Source organism: Symphalangus syndactylus, chromosome 5 (genome assembly GCF_028878055.3).
Source record: "Symphalangus syndactylus isolate Jambi chromosome 5, NHGRI_mSymSyn1-v2.1_pri, whole genome shotgun sequence".
NCBI classification, from domain to species: domain Eukaryota; kingdom Metazoa; phylum Chordata; class Mammalia; order Primates; family Hylobatidae; genus Symphalangus; species Symphalangus syndactylus.
In genome coordinates, this window is record NC_072427.2 from 47537198 (window position 1) to 47551981 (window position 14784).

A 14784-nucleotide genomic window follows, 5' to 3' on the forward strand; every position below is an offset into this window, starting at 1 on the left:
CAAATCAAGTATGACCTCTTTTAGTAATTATCTACAACATAAAATAAATGAGTACTTTAACATATACAAAGGTACTTGGAAGGCACTTTAAGTAGTTTAAATATTCTTCCTAAAATTTGAGCAAAGTATCTCAACATATATTAAAAAATAGCTCCCAATTAATAGAGGCCAAATAAATTTTTATTATCTAGGAAAATGTCCTACCCTATAAATATTACCGAATTAACTAGATTTCCTGAGGAAATTATTATTTTTAAGACATCATGTTCTCACTGTCCTCCAGGCTGGGTCGCAGTGGCAGGATCACGGCACACTGCAGCCTTGACCTCCCCAGCTCAAGCAATCCTCCCACCTGAGCCTCCCAAGTAGCTGAAACTATAGGCACGCACCACCACACTTGGCTAATTTTTGTATTTTTTGTAGAGGTGGGGTTTCACCACGTTGCCCAAGCTGGTCTTGAACTCCTGGCCTCATGCAATCCTCCCACCTCAGCCTCCCAAATTGCTGGGATTACAGGTGTGAGCCACCGCACTCGGCCCTGGAAAATTATTAATATAAGCACAAGAATATTTAAATTAATAAAACAAAATAGCTACTCCAACTCCAAATATTCCACTATAAGGTAAAACCTCAAAAATGTAGCCCAATTATTCTGTCGTACAGGCTGGAGTCCAGTGGCTAAATCATGGCTCATTGTAGCCTCAACCTCCCCGGGCTCAGGTAATCCTCCCACCTCCACCTCCCAAGTAGCTGGGACCACTGGTGTGCACCACCATGCTTGGCTAATTTTTTGTATTTTTTGTAGAGATGGGGTTTTGACATGTTGACCAAACTCCTGGACTCAAGCAGGAGCCCAAACTTCTGCTTAAATCTGCCTGCCTCAGCCTCCTAAAGCGCTGGGATTACGGGTGTAAGCCACCGTGCCCGGACCATTCTGTAATTCTTAATCATCTAAAGAGTAAAGTAAATTTGGGAATAGACTCAAACAAGACCAAAAACAGTAACAACAAAACCTTCTGTTTAAACTGTAATTGAAATCTTAAACAGGAATGTAAAACATCCTAAGAGTGATATGCCAAGGTTTTGACACCTTTGATTTTGATAATCCAAAGGAAAAGATAAATGCAGGGGACTCAGCAATAACTAAGAAATAAGAAGCAGTTTATATACGTGATGGCAAGTACAAAAATTACTACTAGCCAAATAATGTGTTTAAATGCTTAAAAATTAGAATACCAATATAATAAGTATTCAACAACACACAGTTTCAGTTCCAACACCTCTCCGAAGTTGGGAAGATATTTGAGAAAATATAAAATTGAGTATTTCCCAGTCTCTGCTCTTTAGAAAAGAGAAGTCAGGGGCCAGGCAGAGTCGCTCACTCCACTCCAGCACTTTGGGAGGCCGAGGTGGGCGGATCACCTGAGGTTAGGAGTTCAAGACCAGCCTGGCTAACATGGTGAAATCCCCACTCTACTAAAAATACAAACAATTAGCGAGGCGTGGTGGCAGGCGTCTGTAATCCCAGCTACTCAGGAGGCTGAGGGAGGACAATCACTTGGGCCCGGGACGCAGAGGCTGCAGTGAGCCAAGACCATGCCACTGCACTCCAGCCTGGGTGACAGAGCAAGACTCTGTCTCAAAAAAAAAAAAAAAGAAAAAGAAAATAAAAAAAAAGAAAAAAATTAAATATATTGAACATCTACTAATTGTCATTCAATTTTATGTTACCTGAATCCTCAGCAATCCTATGAAGCAGGCATTATTACCTCCATTCAAAGAATAAACTAAGGCTTTAAAAAGTTAATTTAGCCAAAGTAAGTAGAAGTACTGTGATGGAAAGTGAGATCAGACATCAAAGCAATTACCTTTTCCATTATACCAATACTCACAGACTTTTTTAAGAACAGCAGAACACTTTCTGCTCAATGAAATCTTATATAAAACATCATTTGAAACATATTTTAAATCAATAATTGACAGAACTTTGTGACCAATGAAAAGTGGAGCACAATGGGGAAAGAATAATCAAAGTTGACTCTAAGGCTCAGGAAACTCTAAAAATTAAGATCCATACAACTGATAACAATGGAAATTTGGCAAGTGAAGATAAGTTTGTAGAAGAAAATGATGTCTGCTTTGGAACTGTGACATTTTTAGTTTGACATTCAAACAGGGAGTTGAGTTTGGAACACAGAAGATAACATTTTTATATTGCAGTCTATTTTTGCATTACTTATGTATGGCAAAATAGATGCACTAAATAATAGTAAACATTTCACTAATTTGAAATATGCAGTGTATATACACGTATGTGTGTATATATGTAGCATTTATATATTCAGCATGAATATATAATATTCATGATTTTTTAGTTGAAATTGTAAAGAAATTATTCTTTAGAAAATATTAGAAGTATTAATGGGAATCAAAGAGAAGCTTTACCGACTTTTTTCAAAATAAGGACTCAAAAACTTAAGGATTCTTTTAACATGCCTTTAATTCTGGCTCCAGCAAATAAAAATTTAAGTATTATAAGCTATTACACATCATGATTTACATTTTAATTTCTTGTATGTACTATTCATTTACTACTAATAATATAATACTATACTTAAAAATACTCAAATTCAGACTTTTTAGTAAATCTAATTGGCTTTCTACTTGCCATCAGTATTTCTTTCTTTTTTTTTTCTTTTTTGAGATGGAGTCTCGCTCTGTCACCCAGGCTGGAGTGCAGTGACGCGATCTCAGCTCACAGCAAACTCTGTCTCCTGGGTTCAAGCAATTCTCTGCCTCAGCCTCCCGAGTAGCTGAGATTACAGGCGCCCGCCACCACACATGGCTAATTTTTGCATTTTTAGTAAAGACAGTGTTTCACCATCTTGGCCAGGCTGGTCTTGAACTCCTGACTGTGATCCACCTGCCTTGGCCTCCCAAAGTGCTGGGATTACAGGCATGAGCCACTGCGCTTTGCCACCATCAGTATACCAAAACAGGAACATTTTATGAGACAACCCACAAGTTAAAAAGGCTTTGAAACTCTGAAACACTTTTATCAGTTTTTATCATAATTTAAACCCTATACTCAGAGTAAGACCAAGGCCTATTTAAAACTGTCAGAAACTGCAGATATATTCACACATATTAAATTTGCAGGAATGTCTTATTTTATATGCATTTCAAAGTGTTTTAGAGCAACAAAGAATGTTGTTGCAGCGAGATTTGCTAATAAAAGATTTACTAGTAGGCTGCGTGCGGTGGCTCATGCCTGTAATCCTAGCACTTTGGGAGGCCAAGGTGGGCTGATCGCCTGAGGTCAGGAGTTCGAGACCAGCCTGGCCAACATGGTAAAACCCTGTCTCTACTATAAATACAAAACAATTAGCTGGGCGTGGGGGCAGGTGTCTGTAATCTCGGGTACTTGGGATGCTGAGGCAGGAGAATAGCTTGAACCCAGGAGGTGGAGGTTGCAATGAGCTAAGACCACACCATTGCACTCCAGCCTGGGCAACAAGAATGAAACACTGTCTGGAAAAAAAAAATTAACTTGTAAAAGAAGGCATCTTCCATTCAGAATTCACTATTTATATTTAAGAAGCTCAGCAAGCTTACTATGCTGAAAAATCTCCCCCCCAGTAAAACTTTTACATTAATTGCTTGAAAGACAGATGAGAATAGGGTAAGACAAGAGACCATTTTGAAGGCTACTAAGGTAGTCCAGGTGAGAGATGAAGGCCTGAACTAGGGTAGTAGCAGTAGAAACAGAAGTTACTAATTACTGAAAAATATCCAAGAATATATTTAATAAACTACAATGGGAAAGGCCAGCTTATTCACCGTAGTACCCCAAAGACACTCTGAAACTAGAAGTGTCAGACACTTCAGAAGACATAAGATAAAGTACAGAGAGCTAAAAACCGGAGTTTGTATAAAGACCAACTGGTACCAAGATCCCAGGATTCGATCTAAGGAATCATGAAGTCCATCTCTGCTTCTCTGACTTTATCACTGGCTCTCCCACCCTGTTTTGCCCCAGACCTATTGTCCACCAGACTTATTGCTATCTTGAACTTTATCTTCCCAATCAATCATCCCGAGTGAGAGCTCTGGTTCTAGAGTGGGTGATAGTCTTACCTTGGGCTAGTCATTTAAACTTTATGCACTTGAATTTTCTTTCTTTCTTTTTTGAGATGGAGTTTCGCTCTTGTTGCCCAGGCTGGAGTGCAATGGCGCGATCTCGGCTCACCGCAACCTCTCTCCCAGGGTAAAGTGATTCTCCTGCCTCAGCCTCCTGAGTAGCTGGGATTACAGGCATGCGCCACCATGCCCGGCTAATTTTGTATTTTTACTAGAGAAGGGGTTTCTCCATGTTGGTCAGGCTGGTCTCAAACTCCTGACCTCAAGTGATCCGCCTGCCTCAGCCTCCCAAAGTGCTGGGATTATGGTGTGAGCCAACCACACCCAGCCTCAATTTTCTATATATATAAAATAAGAACAATAGTCTACATAAGGATTTCATGATCTGGTTGAGAAACTTAAAAGAGAAAACATACAATGCATGTAAAATAATGCACAGTATCTGGACACAAAAATAATTGAGCACTTACTATTATTATTCAAAGCCCTTATGTTTGCTAGTACCACCTGTGTCCAAATGTCCTTCACCTGGGACTCAACAGACAAGGTTGGATGGGGAGTGAGAAGGTTTTTAACTAAAAGACTACTCATACCAAGGGGAGAAGAAAAAATGAACACACCTATCACTATTAGAGGGCAACTCCTACTGGCAATATTTATACTCTCCTTAGCCCTTGTCTACCTTGTCTCACAAATCCAGAGTTACAACACCAGTTCTAATTCTTGGAGGAGACTGGGAATGAAAGCCTCAGAAATGTTACTTAAGTCTTTTGTGTAAACAAAACCCCACAATTGTGTGAAGTTTTAATCTCTTTTTACAGGATCTATATTTAAAAACAAGGTGGGCAGAGGCTAAGATGGAACCTTTGGCTCACCATCTGTTTTTCCCTTTTTATAAGTAATAAACACACTTGGAAAACCTCAAAAGAGCTCTGTGCTACTTCAGGAAGAGAAAATTTGTGTGATTACAATGTTTCTGCAAGTCACAGGAAAAAGCATAACCTAGATGGAAGCTAGAAGAGTCTGTGAAAGGATCTGAGGGAAAAAAGTCATCAAGGAGGGAGGGAGAAATAGAGCAAAAACTCAGCCCTGGCAAGAGGCTAACCTTCATGGTGCCTCACTTTGCAGGTGATAATGAGACAAGAGCATATGTCCATTTGAACTTTGAATTTTCTGTTAACAGCCTTTTGTTCATTTTGCCATTGTGCTGCTTACCTTTTTCTAATTTATAAGGGCTCTTTGTAAATTAAGAAATTAGGGTTGGCCATGGTGACTCACGCCTGTAATCCCAGCACTCTGGGAGGCTGAGGCAGGATTACTTGAGGCCAGGAGTCCAAGGCCAGACTGGACAACATGGCAAGACACATCTCTACAGAAAAAAAAAAATTGGTTGGGCACAGTGACTCACGCCTGTAATCTTAATACTTTGGGAGGCTGAGGCGGGCAGATCACTTGAGGTCAGGAGTTCAAGACCAGCTGGCCAACATGGTGAAACCCTATCTCTACTAAAAATACAAAAATTAGCCAGAAACTGCGTGAACCCAGGAGGCAGAGGTTGCAGAGAGCTAAGATCGTGCCACTGCACTCCAGCCTGGGCGACTAAATGAGACTCCGTCTCAAAAAAAAAAAAAAAAAAAAATTAGGTGGGCATGGTAGCACACATCTGTGGTCCCAGCTACTCAGGAGGCTGAGGTGGGAGGATTGCTTGAGCTCGGGAGGTCGAGGCTATACGGAGCCATGATTGCGCCACCACACTCCAGCCTGGGTGACAGAATGATAGTCTATCTCAAAAAAAGAAAAAAAAAAAAAAGGAAATTAGCCCTTAGACATATAATCTGGCAAATAGTTCCTTTAGTGTGTTTTCATTTAGTTTATGGTGAGGGTTTTTTTTTGGTGTGTGTCTGTTTTTTTTTTTTAAGCTTTTTTATATTTTACAGAATCAAATATATTAATCCTTATTTTACAGTTTCTAGGTTTGATGTTTGGAGAAACCAACTTTATATAAAAAAATCCTGCTTCAGGACCCTGGCATTCCTCCCATGACTTGGAACAGGAGATAATCTCAGCTTATACTAAGAAAAGAAAAAGACTGGGAAAAGAATTCCCTACCAAAAAGAGTTAAGAAGGAGAGGAGATATGTTTCCAGCATCTTAAATTAGTGCATTCATTCTTCTACTAAAATGCTATACAATGACTACATATTGCAATACTCTTATCTTCTCTATCACAATGCATAGTATAGGTTACATGTAAGTTTTCTGTATGTTGGCCTCAGAACCTATAACATTCTTTCTAAAATAAAAAAAAAGTATAACCAAGTAGGGATTCCCTCTATTACTAAAGAAATATCGGCCGGGCGCAGTGGCTCACACATGTAATCCCAGTACTTTGGGAGGCCGAGGCGGGCGGATCACGAGGTCAGGAGATCGAGACCACGGTGAAACCCCGTCTCTACTAAAAATACAAAAAATTAGCCGGGCGTGGTGGCAGGCGCCTGTAGTCCCAGCTACTCCGGAGGCTGAGGCAGGAGAATGGCATGAACACGGGAGGCAGAGCTTGCAGTGAGCCAAGATTGCGCCACTGCACTCCAGCCTGGGTGACAGAGCGAGACTCTGTCTCAAAAAAAAAAAAAAAAAGAAATATCTTCGTAAGCACTAAAATATATATGTTATATACTTTCTGACTTAACTTCATAAACACCTAATTACATGGGTCACAGCCCTCAAATATACCTATAAATAGCATTTATATCAGCTAAAATAAGATTTTTAAAAACTATTAAAAATCAAATATAGTCAAAAAGAAGCAAAATAAAAATGTATTCTAAGTCATACATTTTGATAAATTTACCTGGTATAATTTGTAATTTGAGCCCAGGAGTTTGAGACTAGCTGGGGCAATATAGTGAGACCCTGTCTCCACAAAAAAACAATAAAAAGGAAAAATACAGAGGTAGATGAAACTATCTCTTGAAAATGAGAGGTAAACAGAATTACAAATTTGAGCTTGAATTAAATGTAATAAATAGATTTCTTTCTTTCTTGATGTTAGAGCATCACAGCTCAACTATTTAATAGATTTTCTTTTTTTACAATTAAAAAAAATTTTTTTTTTCTTTTATAGAGATGGGGTCTCATTATGTTGACCAGGCTGGTCTCAAACTCCTGGGCTCAACTGATCCTCTGGCCTTGGCCTCCCAAAGTGCTAGGATTACAGGTGTTAGCCACAGTGCTTAGCCAACTATTTAATAGATTATGAATGATCACCTACTCTCTATCAGTTCTGAACCAATACTTTCAACTCAGTCCTTACTCTGTTTGATCATTTTTACTGTCACTTCTCATCCAGAGCCACTACACTTATTCCTTTGCTCAAATCCTCCCAGTTTGTTCAGTCTATTGATTTTCTAATAATTTCAGATGTTCAGCTGTTTTCACTTTCAATTCTCTAATTCTTCCCCCTATACCCCAGGTGTCAGTTCTTGAAAGAAAAGCCCAAGTCTTGATAACTCTAACCGGTCATTCTTCCTGCTCCCATTTCCAGACATAAGCGAACTAGGGAAAGACCAAAAACAAAGCAAAACTGATATGCTAATAGTTTTTAAAGAAAATATCAATTTATCCATGCTACTAATTGGCAGTCTTTCTGTTTGTGCCTCAAATTCCTAAGCATAATCTCCACTGAGATCCTCCTTTAAAATGTAATATACTTTTCTCACAAAATTCACCCCGTCAAATGCTTTACAATCTTAATTATTAATGAGTTCAATATTACTACTTATGAGTTCAATGGTTATTTTGCCAAACTGAAAAATATGAGGCTTCAATTTTCATCTACCTCTCTTTTTTTCCTTATTATTATTATTATTTTTTTTACAGAGATGGGGGTCTCACTATATTGCCCCAGCTGGTCTCAAACTCCTGGGGTCAAGCGAGCCTCCTGTCTTAGCCTCCCACAATGCTGGGATTACAGGCATGAGCCACCACACACGGCCTACCTCTCTATCTTAACGTGACTTTGTCTCTGTATTTTTCTTGTTCCATTCCTCCCACTACTTCAGAAAATACGGTTGTTGTTCCTTTCCTCTAAAGAGAACTGAGGATTCCATGTTATCCTGACTTTTCAGTGACCTTGTCCCTACACCTGTCATTTTCAGCAGAATCTTCCCTACTCCATTAGCTCTCTGATGCTGCTGCATTTGACAATAGTAATGTACTAGATTTTTATTACATTGTCTTTCCCTGAATACTATCATGCCATTGCCCTATTTCTAGTTCTCATTCCACATCTCAAATTGTGCCTATGGTGGTTTTTCACTCTCTCACCCTTAATATTCTTCCCCTCCTCCCCCAATTTAATCTTTATTCCTCTGTTTTCTCTCTGTCTCCTGGAGAATTAGGTAGGGGAGGAGAGGGAATGGGGAAACTGAGGCAGGATGGAGAGGATGTTTCTGCTCCATCAGAAACAATTTGTCACTCTCACATATATTGGGATGGAAAAAAAGTTGAGAACTATTGCTCCCTACTCTCTGGAGAATTCATTTGGTCTCAGAACTACCACATTTACTCTATGTAGCAATTCCCCAATTTGATTGTTCTTTATAATTTTATAGCCTCTTGCAGGTGGATCACCTGAGGTCAGGAGTTCGAGACCAGCCAGGCCAACATGGTGAAACCCTGTCTCTACTAAAAATACAAAATTAGCCGGTGTGGTGGCACACGCCTGTAGTCCAGCTAATCGAGAGGCTGAGACAGGAGAATCACTTGAACCCAGGAGGCAGAGGCTGCAGTGAGCCGAGATCCTGCCACTGCACTCCAGCCTGGGCAAGACAGAGTGAGACTCTGTCTCAGAAAAAAAAAAAATTTAGCCTCTTTCCTGAGACCCAGTCCATGCTTCTAACAGCATAATGAATATTTACATTTTTATGTCCCAGTACTGGACATTTCCAACTCAACACAACCAAACTTTGGCATCGACTTTCCCATCTAAAATAATTCCCTTCATACCTTCCCTATCTTTGGAAAGATCCAGCCAATCTCTATTACCCAGGTTTGAGAAATGGTGTTACTGCCTTCACTTCTAATAGCCACCACTGGGAGAAGTCATCATTGGGAACACTACATTACCCTCATCAAAGAGAGGGGGCAAAGAACTCTCTAACCAAAGCGCTATCCGCATCAATTCTTCCTGCTACACTCACTACAGTCTTACTTCTAGCCTAATATCAAAGTAAAAGACCACTTTCTTCATGTCATTTCTTTATCTAGCAATTTATAATAGCTCCAATATCAGCTATATATAAAGTCTAAACACCTATAGCAATGGATCCTCTGAAATCTGACAACAACCTTCACATCCCATTTACTATTTTTCTCTACTAAAGCATTTCTCAAACTTTTTGTTCTCAGAGCCCTTTACAGTCTTAAAAATGATTGAGGACCCCCAATAACTTTCATCTATGTGGATATCTATCTATATCTACCTCATTATAAATTAAAATTGAGAAAAATTTAAAACACAAAGTACAGAGGCACACATTGCATTAACTGTCAGAGCGATGTCATTACATCATGTAGCCTGAAAAACTCCACGGACACTTGTGAGAGAATAAGAGTGAAAAAGGCAAATAACATCTTAGCATTATCATAAAAGTAGCTTTGACTTCTAGTACCCCTGGCTCACTTTGAGAATACTGCTCTACTTTGCTTCTCTTATCCATCTCTTTATCAATCATCAATGATTACTTATGACTGGTTTTTGTGTGCATCAATAGGCTGGAGAAAAAAAACACTGATAACCACAGATTTACAAAATAATCTCCAAATTCATTAGCAGGCTTGCTCATTCACAGTCTGACAAAACCTATCAATTTTATTTCCTGCTATTACCACCATTTCCTTTACCTCCTATGCTGCAAACTTCAACCAAGGTTGAAGGTTCCAAGTAGAAGAAACCCTTTTCTGCTTCAGTATCTTTCAATACACTATTCTCTTTGCCCAGAAGGTCTTCTCTCACTCATCCTTTGGATCTAGTTCACAGGTTATCTCTTCTATGAAATCTTCCCTTGACAATCCCCTCCTCAATTACCCTTTTCTCTGCACTTCCATAGCATATTAGAGCTTCTCACATTGCACTGTAATTATTGTTTATATGTCTGTCATCCCACTAGATAGTCAGCTACAAGAAGGCAGATTTGCATCATACTCATCTTTGCATTTCCTTTTTTTTTTTTCTTTTTTTCGGATGGGGTTTCACTCTTGTTGCCCAGGCTGGAGTGCAGTGGCGTGATCTCGGCTCACTGCAACCTCCACCTCCCGGGTTCAAGCGATTCTCCTGTCTCAACCTCCCAAGTAGCTGGGATTACAGGTGCCCACAACCATGCCCGTCTAATTTTTTGTATGTTTAGTAGAGATGGGGTTTCACCACGATGGCCAGGGAGGTCTTGAACTCCTGACCTCAGGTGATCCACCCACCTCGGCCTCCCGAAGTGCTGGGAATACAGGAATGAGCCACCGCGCCTGGCCTCATCTTTGCATTTCTAGTACCTCACGCATAGTGGGAACCCAAACATTTGATCATTCACTTGAATCTGTCTGAACTGAATGAGTCAGTTTAATATGCATCTATCCCCAAATACTCCAGACCACAGTACTTGCCCTTTCCTTTGAATTTCTGCAGTACTACATAAGAAAAAAGACTAAAGGAAAATAATAGTTATTCCTTCCTACAAAAAAGATTAGGGACTCTGGCCCATTAGAGCAAGTCTAACTAACTCCCCAGTTGAGGGCCTTTATCAAGTGGCTCTTGTTCACCTTTTCAACCTTATTTTTCATTATTCTCCAACATTAACTTACCACTTCTGTCATGTAATAAACATATATACACACAATATCCATTCTATTTTCATTCCCTTGGTTTATACTCTTCTCTCCCCTAGGAATTCCATTTCCCTGTTATTCTAAATTCTCTTCCTTAAAAGATCTGTTAAATTGCTCTAATAGTGGTGTCTTTAAAAAAAAAAAAAAAAAAAAAAGATTGGTTCAAGACCTATAAATCCCAGGAAGCTTTCTAGGACTACGCCATACCAAAGGAAAAAGTCCCCTTTTTGAATATCAAATGCATTTCCACAGATTTACCACAATTTACCTACCACTTGTCTCATATAACTTACTATTTCTTGTTCTTAAACAGTTTCCAGTAAGTTAATGATGCCACCTCAAACAGCTTGACAGCGTTTTAAGGGCAGGTACTGCCTTCACTCAAAACATTTCAGTGCCATTATGCACCAAACAATGACAAGGTTTCTAATTTTATTTCTTTTGTATCAGTCCTTGCTAGCGACAGGAAGATAAAGGCATGTTTGATAAACACTATTCCCTTTACTTGATTTTCTACCTAACTGTTTAGAAGAATCCAGGTTATTTTTTTCTTTTTCTTTTCTTCTAATATAGGGTCTCACTATATTGCCCAGGCTGGTCTCAAACTTGTGGGCTCAAGCGATTGTCTTGTGTCAGCCTCCAGAGTAGCTGAGCTTACAAAGTAGCTGGGATTACAGGCGCACACCACCACACCCAGTTTGTTTGTTTTTTCTAGGAAACACTGCATCTATAGATATAATTACCAATTTGAAAATAAAATAGGTGCTGTGAAATGCATCTTCTCAGCACCCTAACACTGCAAGCTTAAATAAGACACTTCATTTTACAGGTAACTCGCTCTGAGTCCTCAACATACCTATTTTTAACGGTCTTTCCCTTTTCTGCTCCTTCACCTTAGACTTATCTTTTCTTATTTTAGTTCTTTAGAGTTTTAGCTCCCTTAACACATTCGGATGCGTGGTTACTGGTAATAATGCCAAACCATTTAAGGAGAGCCAAAGAAATGAGGCAAGTAAAAATCATGCATAAAATGAAAACAATCTTTGAAAACCAAGAAGTTACGGTAATTGGGTCTCAGACCAATGCTTTTCCTTAAATGGAATTTGTCTAAAGAGCCACATCTTCCCCATCACCATTCTCTTAAGTATCTACACACAAATGGGGCATTAGTGGGAAATCGGACTAAATATAACCATGAAAACTTAGTCCATGATATCACGGATTGATGGTAACTTCTGAAGATTACTTTCTTCAATTCTTCACTTTTTTGCATATGTGATAAGGTCAGTAAGAAAATGTAGGAAATTATAGTTTAAAATAATCATAAGATTTAAGATGCTCTAAGTCCTTCTGGTTTCTAAGTGTATCAACCACAATTGAATGTTGAACTCTTAAACACTACAAGAGAAAACTGAGGTTAGGGGCAATTCTTTTCGATATATGCACAAGGGAATATTCTTTCAACATGGAAGTCTTGGAATGAATTTCATGTAAGAAGGGGACTGATGAATGAGGAAAGAAAGGAAGCCATCACTTGACATGCAACAGCTCCCTCACCCCGTTTTCCTCCACCCCAAAAGCTGTAGGAAGTAGAAAGCTGCAGAATGTACCTTCCAGGCCAGGAGCAAAACATTGAGGATGGCCAGCAAGGGGCAGGGTCCGTTCTCATTCTGGGTGATGATGGGTGTGTTCTCTTCCTTCCACTGGATCCACTTAATGTGATACACAGATTGTCCCGGGAAGCGTTCCTTGGAGGCCGCCAGCACCTGAGCGGTCTCCTCCCCCTCCTCCTCCTTGCACAGAGGAACAGCCCCGGGCAACACCGCCGCGCCCTCCTCCTCCTCAGGGACCCTGTTCTCCGCTCCCTCCTCACTATTGAACTCGCAGCTACTGGGAAAAGAATGCAGGTTAGAGAACGACTCCAGAGAGTCCAGGCTCGGAGATTCCCCGGGAGGGCTCGGGTCGCTGCAACTGCTGCTGAGGCCGCCGGCGCTGCTGGGCTCTTCGGAGCCGGCGGCGGTCAGCTCTGCTTGGCAGATGCCGGCGAGATCCGGGCGGGCTCCCGCGTCTCTGGCGGGACCCAACTCATGACCCACTCCGGCCACGGCTGTCTCCGGGGAGGCGGTCACCTTGTACTGCCCTCTCAGAGGCGCCTCGGCGGCAGTAGGACTCTCCAAACCACTGTCCTTCAAGTCCAAACCCGGGGAGGAGCTGCAGGGTCCGGGAACCTCAGGAGAGCCCGCGGGAGAAGCCGAGTCCCCGAGGCTCCTCCTGGCGGCCGCCGCCCCCAGCCCATTCCCGCCGCTGCTCTCCGCCGCCCATACCCCAGGACCATCACCAGCGGCGAGCCTCGTCTCCTGTAGCCCTTCTTGCGAAGAACCTGTCCCTGACGCTGGCCCGGCCGCCACCCCGTGTTCTAGCGGCTGCAGGCTCTCGGGGCTGCTCTCCATACCGGGCCGCCCGCCCCCAGCTCTATGGAGACCGCGGCCAGTTCTCCGCAGCCAGCGCCTCGGACGCCATGACAGCTGTATTGGCAGCAACAGCGCCCTGGCGCGGCCTCGGTCAGGCACGTCACCGGGGAAGGTACTAAGAACGCGCGCGGGCGCGCGCTACCGCGCTCTCCGTGCGCTCTGAGCTTGCCTCTGACAGACTGTGCGCTGAGGAGCGAAGGCGAACCACTCAGCAGCCGCCCACGTGGCCCAGCCCTTTCCGTACGCCCGCCCGAGCTCGCGCTCGGAAGGCCGGGCGTGGAGGGCGTGGCTAGGAGGGCGCGGCCGGGGGGGCGCGCCCCCGCGGCTCAGCTCCAGTAGGAAAACATCCTCTCACTATGTGGCCGGAAGTTGAACTCCGGGGCAGCCCGCTTGTGTGCGGCTTCTTTAAAAGGAAGGCAGGCGGCGGACAGCTTGGCTGTGACCCTTTAGCGCTGGGTCGCGTGTGGCCCACCCTCGGGCTGAGGCATTGTTGGGTGGTTGGAGGTGGTTGTAGTATTTGGAAAAGAACTCGTCCCTGAAGGGCTCAGGAGACTTGTTTTCTCAGTTCCTAATATGGAAAATTAAGGCATTTCTTACGAGATGCAGATTTTAAAGCAGGCATATCTACTCGAGGGGTTTGGATTACTGCACTGCAGAAATTCCAGTCTCTGTCGGTTTTGGCTGAGAAGAGCTGTGCTTCTCACCAGCTACTGGTGAGACATTCGCCCTACAGGAAGAGTCAGTATGATTGTGGACATTGACCAGCGCAGCAAAAGAAAGTGGCTAATTTGCGCCAATAATAATAAATTAGCTTGTATTTGAATTAGCCAAGTCTTTGCGGTTTTGCTAACTTGGCTTTACTTTGCATGGAGTGGGAAGCACCTGCTTCTGAAAAGGTGACTTTTTTCCTAATTAGAATGGACTCCTCTTAAGGCCATGCAGTTTTCAAAGAAGAAAGACAAGCTGGACGTTTTGTTAATAACAAAATGTATGTGGGTCCTATTCTAGCTTATTCCAGAAAAGGGCTTTTTTCCCCATTTTTTTCTTTCAACATTTTCTAGGCTGTTGGGGATAAAAAATTAACGAGACAGGTCTTCCTTCGCAGATATATAAATACCTGATACATAATTAGAATGTGATATTTTTGCACCTCTGTTGGTTAGAGAAGGCAGACAAAATTGCAAAGTAGTATTTCATTCATTCCTTTAATACATTTTAGTAGCAAGTAAGTTGCTGGATGCTGTCTGGCACTGGAGATGCCATAGTGGATCACAGAGCTTATATCTTCATGGAGC

General features: G+C 41.8%; 1 protein-coding gene across 6 annotated transcripts in view; it reads right to left on the bottom strand.

The window, feature by feature from the left end:
• Positions 1–13748, bottom strand: part of MINDY2 (MINDY lysine 48 deubiquitinase 2) — a 94415-nt gene extending 80667 nt beyond the window's left edge. For 4 of the 6 annotated variants that reach the window (XM_063639019.1, XM_055278365.2, XM_063639022.1 and 1 more), the window contains exon 1: positions 12629–13667. In XM_063639019.1, coding sequence (XP_063495089.1) covers positions 12629–13468 — 840 coding nt within the window. In that variant the 5' untranslated portion in view covers positions 13469–13667. Of the gene's footprint in view, positions 1–12628 lie in introns of all 6 variants that reach the window. The other 2 variants (XM_055278363.2, XM_055278364.2) reach the window with 2 other exon arrangements.
• Positions 13749–14784: the final 1036 nt, after the last annotated feature.